Source organism: Primulina eburnea, chromosome 1 (genome assembly GCF_022965805.1).
Source record: "Primulina eburnea isolate SZY01 chromosome 1, ASM2296580v1, whole genome shotgun sequence".
Lineage (NCBI taxonomy): Eukaryota > Viridiplantae > Streptophyta > Magnoliopsida > Lamiales > Gesneriaceae > Primulina > Primulina eburnea.
This window is the reverse complement of record NC_133101.1, coordinates 5490978-5506690: the sequence shown is the minus strand read 5'-3', so window position 1 is coordinate 5506690 and position 15713 is coordinate 5490978. Positions and strand designations below refer to the sequence as shown.

The 15713-nt window shown below is 34.0% G+C and overlaps 2 protein-coding genes across 2 annotated transcripts; one reads left to right on the top strand and one right to left on the bottom strand.

The window, feature by feature from the left end:
• Positions 1-2017: 2017 nt before the first annotated feature.
• Positions 2018-4904, top strand: LOC140823856 (uncharacterized). Its single transcript, XM_073185406.1, has 4 exons — positions 2018-2107; positions 2243-2837; positions 4189-4343; positions 4424-4904. Exons 2-4 carry the CDS (start codon positions 2252-2254, stop codon positions 4676-4678), a joined length of 996 nt encoding a protein of 331 aa, XP_073041507.1. The 5' UTR covers positions 2018-2107; positions 2243-2251; the 3' UTR covers positions 4679-4904.
• Positions 4905-6438: 1534 nt separating this feature from the next.
• LOC140823850 (protein SEEDLING PLASTID DEVELOPMENT 1) lies at positions 6439-11380 on the bottom strand. The gene is made up of 9 exons (XM_073185395.1): positions 10643-11380; positions 9846-10060; positions 9443-9593; positions 8869-9060; positions 8535-8697; positions 8076-8455; positions 7789-7965; positions 7553-7714; positions 6439-6967 (listed from the first exon to the last, which is right to left on the bottom strand). The coding sequence occupies exons 1-9, from the start codon at positions 11144-11146 to the stop codon at positions 6680-6682; spliced, it is 2232 nt and encodes a 743-aa protein (XP_073041496.1). The 5' UTR covers positions 11147-11380; the 3' UTR covers positions 6439-6679.
• Between the last annotated feature and the right edge of the window lie 4333 nt (positions 11381-15713).

Below are 15713 nucleotides of genomic sequence, written 5' to 3'. Positions count from 1 at the left end.
AATACTTATTCATGGATGACTTAAATAAAAGATCCGTCAGCCAAATACGATCTGTGAGACCGTCTCACACAAGTTTTTGCCTTTTGAGAGTTAGACGTAAAGTTGAACCAAGAATTACTTGCATTATGTGCACCATCGGACCAAACCAAAACTCAAAATTATGTTCAAGCATTGAGACATTAAAAAAAAACACCACACAGAAATATGAATTCCTCATTGTGGGATCCATGCTAGCGAATTTCATGTCGACTAATTTACATACAAAAAAATGCGAAAAGTTTTTTTATAAGACATACGATATATGATCGATATAAATATGATATTGTTTTTGAATCCTTTCTAAGGACATATCAAATATTCTCGAGAAAACGATACTCGAAATTGAATTCACAACCTTAAACCGGTATGGAATCAGTCAATTCAAACTTTATTTTAGTTCACCTATTTCGGCCCTAATAACTACTACCATAATCATAGGAAAAGATTCGCCGTTCAAAGAGCTTTATTCGTTGTTGTTCACCTCCTAAGAGTAATTTCTTACGCGTTACTCGCCCGTCCGCCACCAAAACACCACTTCCGTCCGACTTGCATGTGTTAAGCACGACGCCAGAGTTCATCCCAAGACAAGTTCGAACTCTCCATGAGATTTATAGTTGATTACAACTAGCTTCCTTATTCGTAGACAAAGCAAATTTGGAATTTTCTTTTACTTTTCATCTCGAGATTAATATGTCACCATAAAAATAATATTATTATTTATTTTTCTTAAACATTAAACAATACGACCTAATCTAAAAACTTTTAAATACATTTCAAGAGAACCATAACTTCACATAGATCATACTAACACATTATTTTATTTAATGATCATAAATATATTGAAAACAATCTTTGCAACAACCTCACTAATTTGATATCTTTATTACAACTTTCAATTCCATACACAATTTTACTTTCCCAATTTAATAAGAAAGGCAATGAAATTCCGACAAGCATGTGCATGTAGTTGTTGTAATATCTATAATTGATGGCTTTAACTTAAAGGTATCGATGTTGGACCTTTTTTCATGAGCAGATAACTTCGACACCAAGTACACATGGATTCTATTCGGACACAATGAAGCCAACATGACCAACTAAATAATTCCCAAAGGAAAAAATATTAAAGGAAGAGGAAATAAAAACTTGTGTGAGACGGTGTATTTTGTGAGACGGATCTTTTATTAGGTCATCCATGAAAAAGTATTACTTTTTATTGTGAATATCAGTATAGTTGACACGTCTCATAGATAAAGATTCGTGAAACCGTCTCACAAGAAACCTACTTAAAAAAAGATAAGAATTTAATGGTAAGTAGATTGTTAGTTCGATATGATATACAATGTTTTACATATGATTTTTCAAGTAGAAACATATATTAGAAAAAGATTTGGGATTATAAATTCCACTTTTTATTAAATAAATGTCGTATTCGATAATTCATTGAAAAAAGGGGAAGTTGGTGAAAAATTCTCAATCAAAACATTTCTTTGGGTTCACTCCCTACCCTCAAAATTGTGGTACTATGTCATACAAAATGTGTTACACTTTATGTGGAGATGTGGTACCCTATATTTCATGTGGAAATGTGGTACTAAAAAAGTACCCAGGGATTGAACACAAAAAAAATCGACGACTAGAGACTGAAGACCAATTTCCCGTTGAAAAAACTTTACAACAAAGTGTTTGTAACCAATGAATAATTTTATTATCTCCTTATATTATAAAAAAATAGTAATAGATATTTGGTTGGAAACAAAATATTAAAATAGCGCGAATAATAACTATAAGATTTCAAATTTTTAACTTATGATCGATATTGATATTCAGTTGTAACATGATGAATAATTTTATTATTATTATACTATTTTTTAGAAATAAAAAAAAAATTTGAGAGATTTCAATAGTCAATTTTTTTTAACTATTAATTTTATTCAATGAATTTTCGATTTTGTTTTTATTTTTGTTCTTATGAAACTGTGGTCGCTCTCGTTTTCGTTGATCATCATTGACTTAAGTTCTAAGCATTTATCGTTTCTCTCTCTCTCTACAGTATCTGCTAAGAACGGTAAGCAAGCTACCCAATATCTCCCACGAAGATTTGATAATTTGTTTTGCTTCTTTCAATCTGCTGAAAATAAAGTGCCAAATGTTTTTTTCCGAATTTACGACCCAATTTCTCTGGTCCTGCGGCTTGGTGTAGAGTTGCAGAATGGGGAACTGCATCGGAGCTGAAAGAAAGTCCACGGCGGAGATTGCGCCGTCGGAGTTGGTGAAGCCACCTCCGGTGATCAAACTCTACGGCCCACCGGACAGTTTCGCCACTTCCCACATCAGATTAGCTCTGCTCTACAAACCAGTCAAGCTACATTTCATCCCTTCGGAGACCCACCAAACCCCCGTCCTCATGTATCAGTCTGACATTGTTTCCGGATCCGTAGAAGAGATTCTCCGTTACCTCGACTCCAAATTCCCCGATCCCGAGGCGGCAGCGGTCACCTCTGCCGCTGATACTAGTAGTAACATTTGGGGGTGGTGCGGTGAAGCGACGCCGGTGGTGGTGTGGGTGGTGGTCCTGCAGCACAGGAGCATCAACTGGCACTTGGAGAAAATGGTCAAGTGGGCCGAGGACATGATGGCGCGAGGGGGGAAGGCACGGGGAGATCCCTCCATGGGTAGCCCAAGAATGGAGGTGAAGAAGTTTGGGAAGAGCTACTCACAGCTGCAGCAGGTGATGCTCGAACACGCACAGATGGAGGAGACCGTGCTGTTTCAGATCCTTGAGTCCGCTGATCGAGGTGCTAACAGATTTGATTTGCTTTCTTTTCTTAGATTTTTCCAGCTTTAGTCTTTAAAGTGCCCCTTGATTAGAAATAAGAAACCATATCTTGTTTCATTTTGTTCGTTATTCATTGTGGAAGAGTATTGTAGGTATAAAGTTAATATTTTTGGACTTGCCATTAATTATTTTCAACGGAAGGAGATGTTATAGTATTTCAATTTTTGTGTACTACTGCAGGGGAATATTTATTTTCTTCCATAATGAGACGGATTTGGCATTGCCTATTACTGGATTGTATTTGTGTTAAGTCATAAGTTTTAGAGAAGAGACCTGAACTTAGAAGCCTAGCTTGTTAGGTGGGAGATCCTCCCAAATTTATGTTATTCACTCGAGAATGTGATGCAAGTCAATATGGCATCGGAGCACTTTTGAGAAGTCAATGCCCGAGTTCATTTGTTCTCAATTGCTTTCATTCATCTATTGATATTCGACATCATAGCATTAAATGCCGCAGATAAAATGAATACATTCCAAATTACCAGCAATTACCTGGAGTAACTATTTTTCTCAGATTGTCTTCGTTGGGTTGATTCACGATTAAAGCACCAATGTTTGGCCAAAAGTATAAGAGGGAAGCTCAAAAAACTAGCCTACCAGGTTGAAGTCTCAGTCTTGTTAGCGACTTCATAACTTGGATGCTATGTAACAACAAATTTTTATTGTTATATTGAACCTGCAATCCATATTTAGAGTGATCGATCAAGGGAAGGAAGAACTGGGTCAAGTTGTGACATAATGTTTCTGCATATGTAGTGCATAAATGATTCATACTTCAACATCAAGAGTGAAACAAGGATAAGTTTCAGCCATGTGGTATCATCGTCCTATAAAACTAGAAGTAGTAAGAGAGCTAGGGATCATGAGTCGTGCTATGACATTATAACACCCTGTTAATTTTTAAGGATTTTGGTTTCGATTTGATTTCAACATTTAATGTACGGGCAGGAATAATAATATAAATGTAATTCTGCATGGAGATGAAAGCTCATGTCATCCTAGCCATCCGTCACACAGGATATGAAAGAACTGAAGGTGTCAACTTTATAAATCAACCCTGTTCCATCTCAGCTGTTAAAGAAAGCAACACCACTACCTTACGTTAATTTAGCATGGGTTTTGATCTCGATTTCGATCAAACAAATTTGTGGTGCTGCTTGATTAAATTACTTTTCAAATGAAAGATGATTGCTTTCTTCTTTATGCACACTTGCACAAACGCACGTTGTGCTTCAAACTCTATGAAGTGGTCATGTAACCGCAGCAATTATATGACTAGCTATTGAATATTTAGCTCGTAAAATATGCAGGATTGTGCAAGGCTGCAAATGAAGAACATGCAAGAGACTTGCCTATTATGAATGGGATCAAAGAAGAGATAAAGACCATAGGAGTTATGAATGTAGGGAGCCCTGACTACCTAGAGGTCCTATCCAACCTTTTATTGCGGCTCAAAAGACTGAAGGCAAGTTTCTCGAGTCCCATTCACTGGCCACAGGAAAAAAAAAAGATGGGTGTTTTTCTAAATATCTTTGTGCCTCACAGGAAAATTGCAAGCAACACTTCGAAGAAGAAGAGAGAGAGCTAATGCCATTGATGGAGGCCACGGAGCTGAACAAATCACAGCAAGAGAAAGTATTGCAGCAATCTTTGGATGTAATGCGTGAGACACACTCTAACCTGTTCCGGTTTTTTATGGAAGGGCTGCGACCAAATGATGCCATGCAGTACTTTGATATGATCAAGAGATACTGCGATAAAGTTCGGGTATCTCTCATGCTGCACATGATGATCGATTAGAAACATTAACCTATGTAATAATGTGATTGTTTTGGTGTTTTTCTTATTTTGATTTACGGTTTGTGATAGTCTAGACGACGATTTCTCTCGTTCAGAACCCGAAAGATCAGACAAACAGAAATTTGACTGGCCATGTTTGTTGTAAATTGGTATGTGTTGCTGCTGGACAGTGTAGAAAACAATGTCAAATTACACAGGTTTTAAGAGCATTTCCGTGTCTTGATTTTAGTTATTTTGCTCGACATGTAATGCATATCTTTTCTTTTGTTCAACAAAATACACTACAAGAAAAACACGGATTAGAGACCGACAAATCGGTCTCTAATCCGTCTCTACAGCAAAATAGAGGCCGATTACCGATCGAATTGGTTGGTATCAATAACATTGGTCGCTAATAACATTGGTCGCTAATTGTGAGAGGTCGATACAATTAGTCGGTCTCTAAATTAGAGACCACATTTACGTTATCGGTCTCTAAGTCGGTTACAAATCTCCGTTTATTTTGTAGTGCGTGTTCCATAAGCACCGTGTGAGGACAAATTCGTTTTAAGGAGATCGAGTTCAACTCTAGTCTCGAATTACAATCTTTTTGTGTCATGTTCCAGAGCTTGTCACGACATCTGCTACCACATCAATCCAAAATTTTCGGAATTGCATTATCTTTAGACCCAACAGTTTTTTTAATTTTGTGAAAGTGAAATCACAAATAATAATCGTCTACAAATTCCGGTCCTCCTCCGTCCCGCTTGTGGAAGCAAGTATTCTATGTTTATTGTATGCCTTCACGGGGCCACAAATAGTAGTAGAGTACTTGACTTGAATTGGTGATGACATTAAATGAAACAATGTAAGAGTAAATTTTTTTAAAATTTAGGAAATCCGTAATATTATGGAAATTAATTTTTTTTGTTTTTATAAATTATTATATTCTAAGTACAGTCCATCAAAATTTGTTCTTCAAACACTAATTTTGAATTTTCGACTATTTTTTATGATGCGAGATTCTGATATCGTTATATTTAGTGTGCTATGGATAAATTCCGAGCCAACGTAATATCATGTCAATTAAACTAACCAGGTAAATCGTACTAGGCAAACATGCGCTACAGGCTCGTCTGAGAAGGTATTGATATGGGGAATTGAACTCGTGACTATTGGTCAAACGCTCACCTAATCAACCAACTCAAATATTTTTTGACGAATTATTAATTTCCAAAAAAAATTATTCAATTTTATTTTATTTCTCCATACACCTCCACCTAAACTTCTGAAAACTCTTTATACAAAAACCAAACATATTATCCCTCGAACTTTTTTATTTCACCTAAATAAATGTACCTAACACAATTTGGAGCAAAAACTTTACCAAGAAATAAATTAATATATCTATACCATGTTATTTGTTTATGTTCTTTTTTTATGCTTAAATTGTTAACTTTTCATATGTGAATATGATGATAAAATCAACGATACCTTTCGTAATTGTTATTTTAATTGAAAACCCATTAACCTCCTTTTCCTATCAAAAACCAAAAATGTGATTTAAAAAAAAACAAAAAATGTTAAAAAAAAATAAAATTTGAAAATGCCCATAATCAACAAACATGATTTAAATGATTGAATAAACACACTAGTTAATTTAATTTTGTTCTGTTGTAATTCATTTGCGTAATTACTTGTACAAATTAGATGAATTTAGTTATATGAACCTGTACGTTTGATAGAGGCAACGCATTGTTCTTTTTCCGAAATACAGTTGGTACAGACAACACAACCCAAATAAAATTGGCTATTCTTGAACAAATGAAAGCAATTCCAACGCCCCCATTTCAATTATATGTACAGTGTACAAACAATTTCCCACAATAATCAGCCAATTACTTCACCAAATTAGCATTTAGGAAGAAGAAAATATACAAAGAAAAGATAAATAAATTGCATGACTATACAATATTTTGAAGCATATCAATCATCAGTTGATATATGATTCATGATGTCAAGTTACTCGGGCAGAAAAGGTAGCTTAAAAACACTTGTACCTCCTTCGCCACAAGCCACGGAACCATCATACTTGAAGAAAAAGCTTGAGCTCGGCTTGAAATTTCCCTTGTTCAGTTTCTGGGGAAGGATCTGCAGCCGCGGATTTAACTCCGTACCTGAATTCTCAGCAGCTAACTGATAACTCTCGACCAGCTCGAGTTGTCGAGCAACAATATCAGACCGCCTTGGCAGAAGTTCGACAGGCTCACCACCAGGGATAACAATATACTCAATTGCAAGTCGAACTTCCTAGTACCAGACAATAAAAACTAAGATAAGTGGTTGCACCCGAACTTAAATAGTGAAAAAGATGGATGTTTGATGAGTTCAGAATTTCTGAATCGGGTATTGCAAGATCCATGCCACAGCATGTAGAGACGTGACATCAGATTGTGAAAGAAACTGCCTTGCACGTCTTTGGCTCCCTTGTGTCATTTAGAGAGAGAAACAGTGAAATTATGCAGCTCCTATGACTATAATATGACAGGTTGATCCAGCAATGAGGCAAGTACGATCCAGTCGTCATAAAAAAATTCCAGATTCATGGCAATATCTTTAAATATGTACAATGCATATCACCAACCCAAAACCTATTTAAGTACTTCAATATGTCCCTTGATCCTCTCTAATTGTGTGTGTTCCACAAGTTTACGTAGTAGGGAAATAAATTTCTAGATCAGACTACCACATCGGACAGTAGCATTATCAGCCTTAAGCACTCACAACCTCACAAATCCCGCATTATGCATTTGATAAAGCTCACTCAATTGTATCATGATCCTAATTTTCAAAACAAAAGGTGCTGAGATAATCAAATAGAAGAAAGTTGTGCACCTCCAAGGCATCAATCTCCTCTAGGGATGGTTGTATCTTTGGTGCATCGTCTTCAATCTCAATAGCTAGAGAAGTTCTGTTTGATTGCTTCTGTGTAGTGGTAAACAAATCCATCCCAAGAATCATACGAATTGCCTTGACCATTTGAGCCATTGTACTTGACTACAATTTTTTTAAAAAGACAAGTTATTTAAAAAGTCATTCGCATCTCTAATATTCTTGTTGGGCTACAATACCTTGATGACAAAAACAGGCATTTGATGAGATTTTGCGACACCCTGGATCCAAGGATTCTGTTTTACTTCATAACTAGATGCTAAAATAGCATCTGCGAAACCAATATCATCAGTTACATCTATTTTATCATCAAACCCCATTACAGCTGCCACTTGTAATAAATCAGCATCCTGGATCTGAAACGCATAAAGTAAGATCAATTTGGTTTTTCACTCTATTTATATTATGTTACACTGTTTACAGATTTTGATATTATTCATCCAAATGAAGATGGGAGCATAAGTACCTTGTAAGTATAAACATATACTGGGCTTTTTCTGCTCATTGTTACGTTAGATCTAATTTTCTTGGACTTGGGATGATAATCATCAACTTCCTTGTGACCCTTTATTTTACTTTCTTCTATTTCAACATCTGCCATGTTAAAATCTCCAAAATGGGTTTGCTCAGTTCGATTTGATCTCAATGAAACATAAGTTTCAGCATCTCTGACATTGTCATTTCCAGTATGTTGAGTAGACTTCAATGACTTTTTATCTATAGTATCTCCAATACGATTTTGTTCAGTAACTTGTGTTAATTTTGATGAACTATTAGCTTCAGCATCTCCAGCATGATCTTTAGCTTCATCCTCTATTCGGCGAACTTCAAATAATGGATATTTTCCTGGGTTCAAGATAATCATAATCAACATCTGATAACACAGATAATTTTGAAATGTGAATAAATAAAACTTTCAAAATACCTGCCAGAATAGCATCTACAGTTGCATCAAGCCTATGATGAACTCGACACTCAGTTTTAGATATCATCTCAACTGCACAAGTAAATGTAGAAGGTCCCTTCCTCTCAAGTATAGTTTTCTGCACTTTCCTCTTCCGTGCTTCCTCGTCACCGAGAGTAACACTCTTTTTTCCGGAAAAATGTACAAGGCATATATTACTCATAGTTTTGATCCAGAAAAATTAAATGTGCCTATGTTTGTTGCATTGTTTAATGAGCCTAACAAAACTGAACTCCGAAAGTTTTGAATTGACGTGGATAGATACAAAGTATGAGGCACAAAGATCCATTCTCACCTCAATGCCACCAACAAGAATCTGCAAAGAGGGATTCTTGATGATACTCTCGATAGTAATTCCATGAGCTGTTGCAACAAGCTGAACTCCTCTTTGAGCAATTGTGCTAGCAGCCAACGCTTCAAGCTCAGTTCCTATTTCATCAATTATAATGGTTTCCGGCATGTGATTTTCAACTGCTTCAATCATTACCTGCTCCAGATCATCATACATAAAGTCAATATTCAAAGAATAAGAAAGGATTGGAGCACAAAGCCTTAAAAAATACTAGTTCATTAAACAGGGCTTTTAAGATTGTAATTTTTTTCCCGCAAAGAAAAAAGATTAAACAGTTTGGTATAATAGCTAAATAGCATTTTTTTTGTTTTTAACTTTTAACTAAAAGGTGAACTATAAGCCCCCAAAACCACATTTTCAGCTTTTTGATTTCAGCCTTTTCAATCACTTTTATAATTATAGAAGTTCAACCAAACCCAAAAACCTCTTTATTTAAAAAAAGCTTCTCCACCCATGCAGTCTAAAAGTAGGATCTTCTATTAATTATACCAAAAAAGGAATAAGTTTTGAGACTCACATTATGCTGCAAATGAACATTTGGGACTTGCATCCTTCTAGCACGACCAATACCAGAATGGGGTACATCACCATCACCACCAATTTCATTTGATGTATCAACAATGATTACACGTTTTTTGTGGTCATCAGCCAGCATTCTGGCAATTTCCCTGTTCGAGCGAATGTCCAATTATCATTACTACACGATAAAACCAAGTTACACTCCATGCCGACAAAACTGCTTATGTATTTCCTAACTTGTTAGATGTTATCAGATATAACTTAAAGTGCCCTGGTAGCTAATTATATTTCGAAGAACCATCAATGACCTCATCTATCCAGTCAAAGAAATGTTCAATTTGGTCACTGACTAAATCTAAAACAACTAAATAGAGTTGCTAAAGGATCACAAAAATTAATACCTGATTAATGTTGTTTTGCCAACTCCTGGTGGCCCTATAACCAAAATTGAGCCTCCGTCTTCAACTAAATCGTGTATGATTTCGGCACTTCCAGATATAGCTCGACCAACTCGACAAGTAAGGCCTATAATTTGTGTTTTGCGATTTCTTATGGCACTTATGCGATGCAGAGAGCGATCAATTCCAGAACGATTGTCATCAGAAAACTCACCGACCTAAAGACCCATTAATTACTCTGAAATTTAATGAATAAAGATGTGGTACCAGTATGACATATACAAGTATGTGTGAATACACAGAGCCGTGTACTCATACACTAGCTCTTATATCAAAACACCTTGAGGTTTTCAAGTCATTCCTTTTTGTTGCGATTTACCCAGTGAAAATACAGTTGAAAACATGAAGGTTACTATCAAGCATCACTGTGAAGATTTAACAAATGAAATGAGCACTTTATTATTCTAATATTAAACTATTTTAACAGATTAATGAGTGATGACGGATGGGTTCTCATCTTCTTTCAATAAGCACTCCAACCGATAATCTTATTCATCTTTCTTATTCTTTTCATTTTGGCTTTCCCACGTCCAAATTACATAAACAAAACCAACCGTTGGAACATCAAAGGTATTGTATGTTCAAACTCAACTCTTATACAGGTTAAAACACCATGAAGACGAAAGCTTTAATGGCTGGAGATAGCAACAACAATATTTATATATTTCAAAAAAAATTCATATATGATTAGGTAACATGATTATGGTTTTAGTCGCATTAGCAAAATTCACTGAACCAACCTTAGAGATTGCATGTCGGAGATCTTCGAGCTTCACAGTTTCCTCTGAGATAATCCAATCCCCAGAAGGAAAGCGAGCAATGGGCTTCCTCCCCAAGTCCATAACCACCTCAATCAGCTCCCGAATCTCATCATGCCTCAACAGTTCCTGCCTCATCCTCAAAGGCACTGTATCAAGAAACAGGTCCATATCAGAGACCACCTCATCTTCTCGATAAAACGAACTCGACGTGGAGACCTTTTTTGAGGAAACTGACAACAACCCATTTCCTCGCGTAGGCCACTCCCTCGGACGGCGAATCTCCGCCGTCCGTGCCTCCACTTCCGGCGTCCTAGACGACGAGATCTTCCCACGCCTGCCGCATGATCGACGAAATGCCGCCGAGATAGAAGCAGCCGCAGATTTACAACTCTGCAGGTACGCAAACGTGGAATTGGAAATCTGTTGAGAAGAATGCCACGAGGTGTGCAAATCAACCAGCACTAGATGAGAATTAGCTCTCATATTTCTCTCACTCCCCTCCCCTGATCAAAATGTGGCCTAAATCCCACTTGGTAAGTTGGTTGTGAAATCTTGATTGGTTGTTAGAGCTGAAAAGTGAGATTTTGTTGATGAGGGTGGAGGGAAGATGCCGTGGAATCTCCTATCTCATTGGAGGAGCACGCAAGGAAAAGCAAGCTTGTCCACATATACGAGAACAGAAAGTTGGGGGATGTTTCGAGCCATACATTTACTTGCGTTGGCGACTTGTGCGCCAGCTCGAAACTTTCTACCGCTTTTTTCCTTTGACAAAAAAATATCAATCTTGGACAAGTTAGGTGGCAAATTGTCATACGTTCTAGTAGGAATCTGAAGGGGTGGTTGGCCGAATTTTTTTCCACTAGTTCTTGAAAGAAAAGTTATTTTTTAAAAAAATATTTGTTATTTTTTTGTCAAAAATTTCCCATTTTTACTTAGTCATTGGAATTAAAATAATTACAGGGTGTATATCCATTTCCATATGTTATCGCAGAAAATCTTTAAATCATGGTCGATTGGATTGCATCTCCTACTTTATGTATACTTTGAAAAGTTCGTTAAAGATTGTCAAGTTTAAATCACTCTAAATTTTGGCAATATCAAAATCAATTGTTTCAATTCCAATTGTCATTCTCATATGATTATATGATTATAGTCATTGGACAAGTCAAGCCGTTCTTGTTCTATCATAAACTCAAGTTGTAAACATCATCAAAAGATCATCGCTTGTATCTGTTTCTAATTAAACCGTTCTATCAAAGAAATGTTCATAGTCTGACCGTTCAACTATAACCTGTCGAACACTAACAGATCAAGATGGATACAAATATGCAGATTCAGAACTTCAAAGACAACAATTTGATAACAAAAAAGCTTTTACATCTCATTCATTTTTGTGCGATAGATTCGTCTATTGGAAGATCAAACCAAGCAGCTTCTTTCCGATCTTTGGAAGACTTTGTGTATAAATATGCAAATTCAAAACTTCACGAACAACAATTTGATAACAAAAAGACGAACACAATCTACAATGTACAATATCTCGAACACGTTTATTCTTTCTAAGATATCAAACTGCTCACCTAGCACACAATTATTTGTTTATATCTGATCATTAAGGATCAACTTATGCTAACTTACCAGTTCTAGTCGTTCGAGACTAACCGTTGGAAATTTTGTTGCCTCTAATAAACCGACGGTTTATAAACAGCCATGACTTGTTTGTGTTGAGTTATTTATAAGATTTCGACTTAGGCCGTATGATAAGTCATAGTCGAAGCGAGTTATGTACAATGATAGTATAAATAAAGTGTCTAACAAACGTGAAAATGTGCGAAAAGGCGTGGAAAAAAAACAAATTTTTAAAATAAAATTTTAAGTTGGTTTATTTATTTGTTATAAAAAATATTTTAAATAAAAATATTTAATAATATAATTTTTTTAAACAAAAAACACCAAATGCACTGAAATAAATTTTATCATGAACCTTTTTTTTCTTTGCTACTGGATCCAACAAAAAATTTTATCATGAACCTGTTTATGTACTTGCGCAATCTTATTTAAAGGAGAAGAATAACATTAAATTTATTTATATCTATAATTATAAAATGTTCAATCTTATGTTATATTTATTTATTTTATATAATTTTATCAAATACCATATCTATAATTATAAAATGTTCAATCTTATGTTATATTTATTTATTTTATATAATTTTATCAAATACCATAATTATATCGAATTTTAATCTTTGCAATTTTGGTTTATATATTATAAAATTTCAGTTTTATTCCATCATTTTCTAATTTCAGTCATTTTTATGACATGACACTATCTATAATTAAAATGTTCAATATTATGTTATATTTATTTATTTTATACAATTTTATCAAATATCATAATTACATCAAATTTTATAAAGGAAATTGTTTGTGCTATTATACATGTTTATCTTTGCAATTTTGGTTTATATATTGTGAAATTTCAGTTTTATTCCATCATTTTCTAATTTCAGTCATTTTTATGACATGACAATATCTATAATTAAAATGTTCAATATTATGTTATATTTATTTATTTTATACAATTTTATCAAATATCATAATTACATCAAATTTTATAAAGGAAATTGTTTGTGCTATTATACATGTTTATCTTTGCAATTTTGGTTTATATATTGTGAAATTTCAGTTTTATTCCATCATTTTCTAATTTCAGTCATTTTTATGACATGACACTAATAGAGTATTAATGCAGTACCGATGCGAGTAGTTTTATATTTACATTTTAATTGAGAAAAGAACAAACATAATTATCCATTTAGTTATTTTTCGATTTTCAAAAGATAGAGGACGACGAAAAATGAAATTCGATAACATAATGATTAAAATCGCAAAAGAACAAACATACAAGATAAAAAAAATATAATTTTCACATATAATAAAATTAAAATACTCTGTTCGTCCAATTATACAAGTTTATTTTTTAGATGTCCCAAATATATAGTCTAATTTATATATTTAATATATATTTTAATAGTTTTCACTAATATAGATCTATTAAATGATTCTGGGAAAATATGCAGTCATTTTTTAATAAATTAAACAAGGGTACAAATAAGAAGTTTGTTTGTAAAATATATTTTCCCAAAACCGAAACCAGTAAAACTTCCGAATTAATTTGGTTTGGATGGTTAAAACGAAATTTTGTTCATCCTTATATATAGGCTTATATGTGTTTTTAACACATTTAAAAAAATTAGAAAACTAAATCTTATAAAGAAATTTCATCGTATATTAGTGTTTTAATATGATAAAAAAGGTTAGAAATAAATAATGTATTTTATGCAATTTTTAACTCTAAATATCATAATCCTGTTGAAGATAAGTGGTTGTAGACTGTAGTGAACCAAAGTTTGGAACTTTTGCAAAATTGAGATTATTTAACTGCTTAAAAATAAAGAGTGAGTCTCATGTGAGACCGTCTCAAACATGTTAATATGTGAGATGAGTCAACTCTACCGATATTCACAATAAAAAGTAATACTCCTAGCATAAAAAATAATATTTTTTCATGAATGACCCAAATAATATATTCGTCTCACAAATACAACCCGTGAGACTGTCTCACACGAGTTTTTACAAAAAAAAAAAAACCGACTAAAAAGAGTGAATTCGTGAGATTTGTAAAAATTTCAATTATACATAAGCCTACATTAAAGGATGGTCAAGAATTAACTAAATTGAGAGAGATAAAGATGGACGAAGGGCACTTGTGCTCAATTTTTTGGATCGGACATCCTACTTCTATGTATTATCTAAAGAACGCAAATCCAGTGAATGATTTTCTCGAGACGGTCAGCTACTTTACAAACAAACGTTAGAGACGCAGATGATTATCGGGAGAAAACCTCCCGACACTTAATCAGAGATCACCTCGAAATATAATAAAAAAGAAAGTTTTGAAATGCCTTCAATGACCTAAGGTGCAAGGTATTTATAGATAATTTTGAAGAGTAGAAAATGGCAAGTAGGCCCTTTAAAGATAGAACAATACTAATTATCCTTCGAGGATCAAACATTCTTAATTGGGCTCATACATATTTCTAGCTTGATAACATTTTAATTATTTCAAATTTTATATATTATTATCCAAATGTGATACCCATCAAAATATAAGAAGAGTGGTTTCCATGAGATGAGTAGATTTCATCTATATTTATTCAGCAAAAACTTGTGTGAGACGGTCTCACGGGTCGTATTTGTAAGACATATATCTCATTTGGGTCATCTATGAAAAAATATTGTTTTTTATGCTAAGAGTACTACTTTTTATTGTGAATATGAGTAGGGTTGACCCGTCTCACAATTTAGTATCTGTGAGACGTCTCACATGAAACTAACTCTACTCATTTTTAAAACGGATCGGAAATCAGTTTTTTATAAATTAACACGTGAAACTATATCATAATTTTTTTATGATATAAGAATTTTCATTTTTCAAAATTAAATGATATGATTAAAAAATGAAATAAATACATTAGTAATTTTTAAAAAATTAAATGTGGATAGATTGATAAAATGATAAAAAAATAATACAAAATATTAAAACTGGATTATATATCTATACTATCTATTAAGTGTGAGGCATTGATAGTAACTACCTAGAGAGGACACCAAATTTTCTTCCAATTTTACCCCTTATGTGATATTAATATTACACTTTTGTTTTTGTTTTTTTTTTTATTTCAACACATACTTTTATTTATATTTTTTTTATTTCAACAATTCAAATATCAATTTAGTCTCTTCATAATTTGTCAAATTTCACTTTAGTCCATCGATAATGATAAAAAAGATTGTACACACATGCATCGCGTGTGCCGAGTAACTAGTTATAATGAAAAATGAAACGCAGCCTTGAAAGTCGGAACGGAAGACGTCTAACTGGACTGAATTCACTCCACGTGGAAGTTAACTTTGCATGCCACGTCTCCCCCTTCTAAATCTGCTGACCGTTAGATCTGACCTTACCCCGTTCAATTACTCGAAT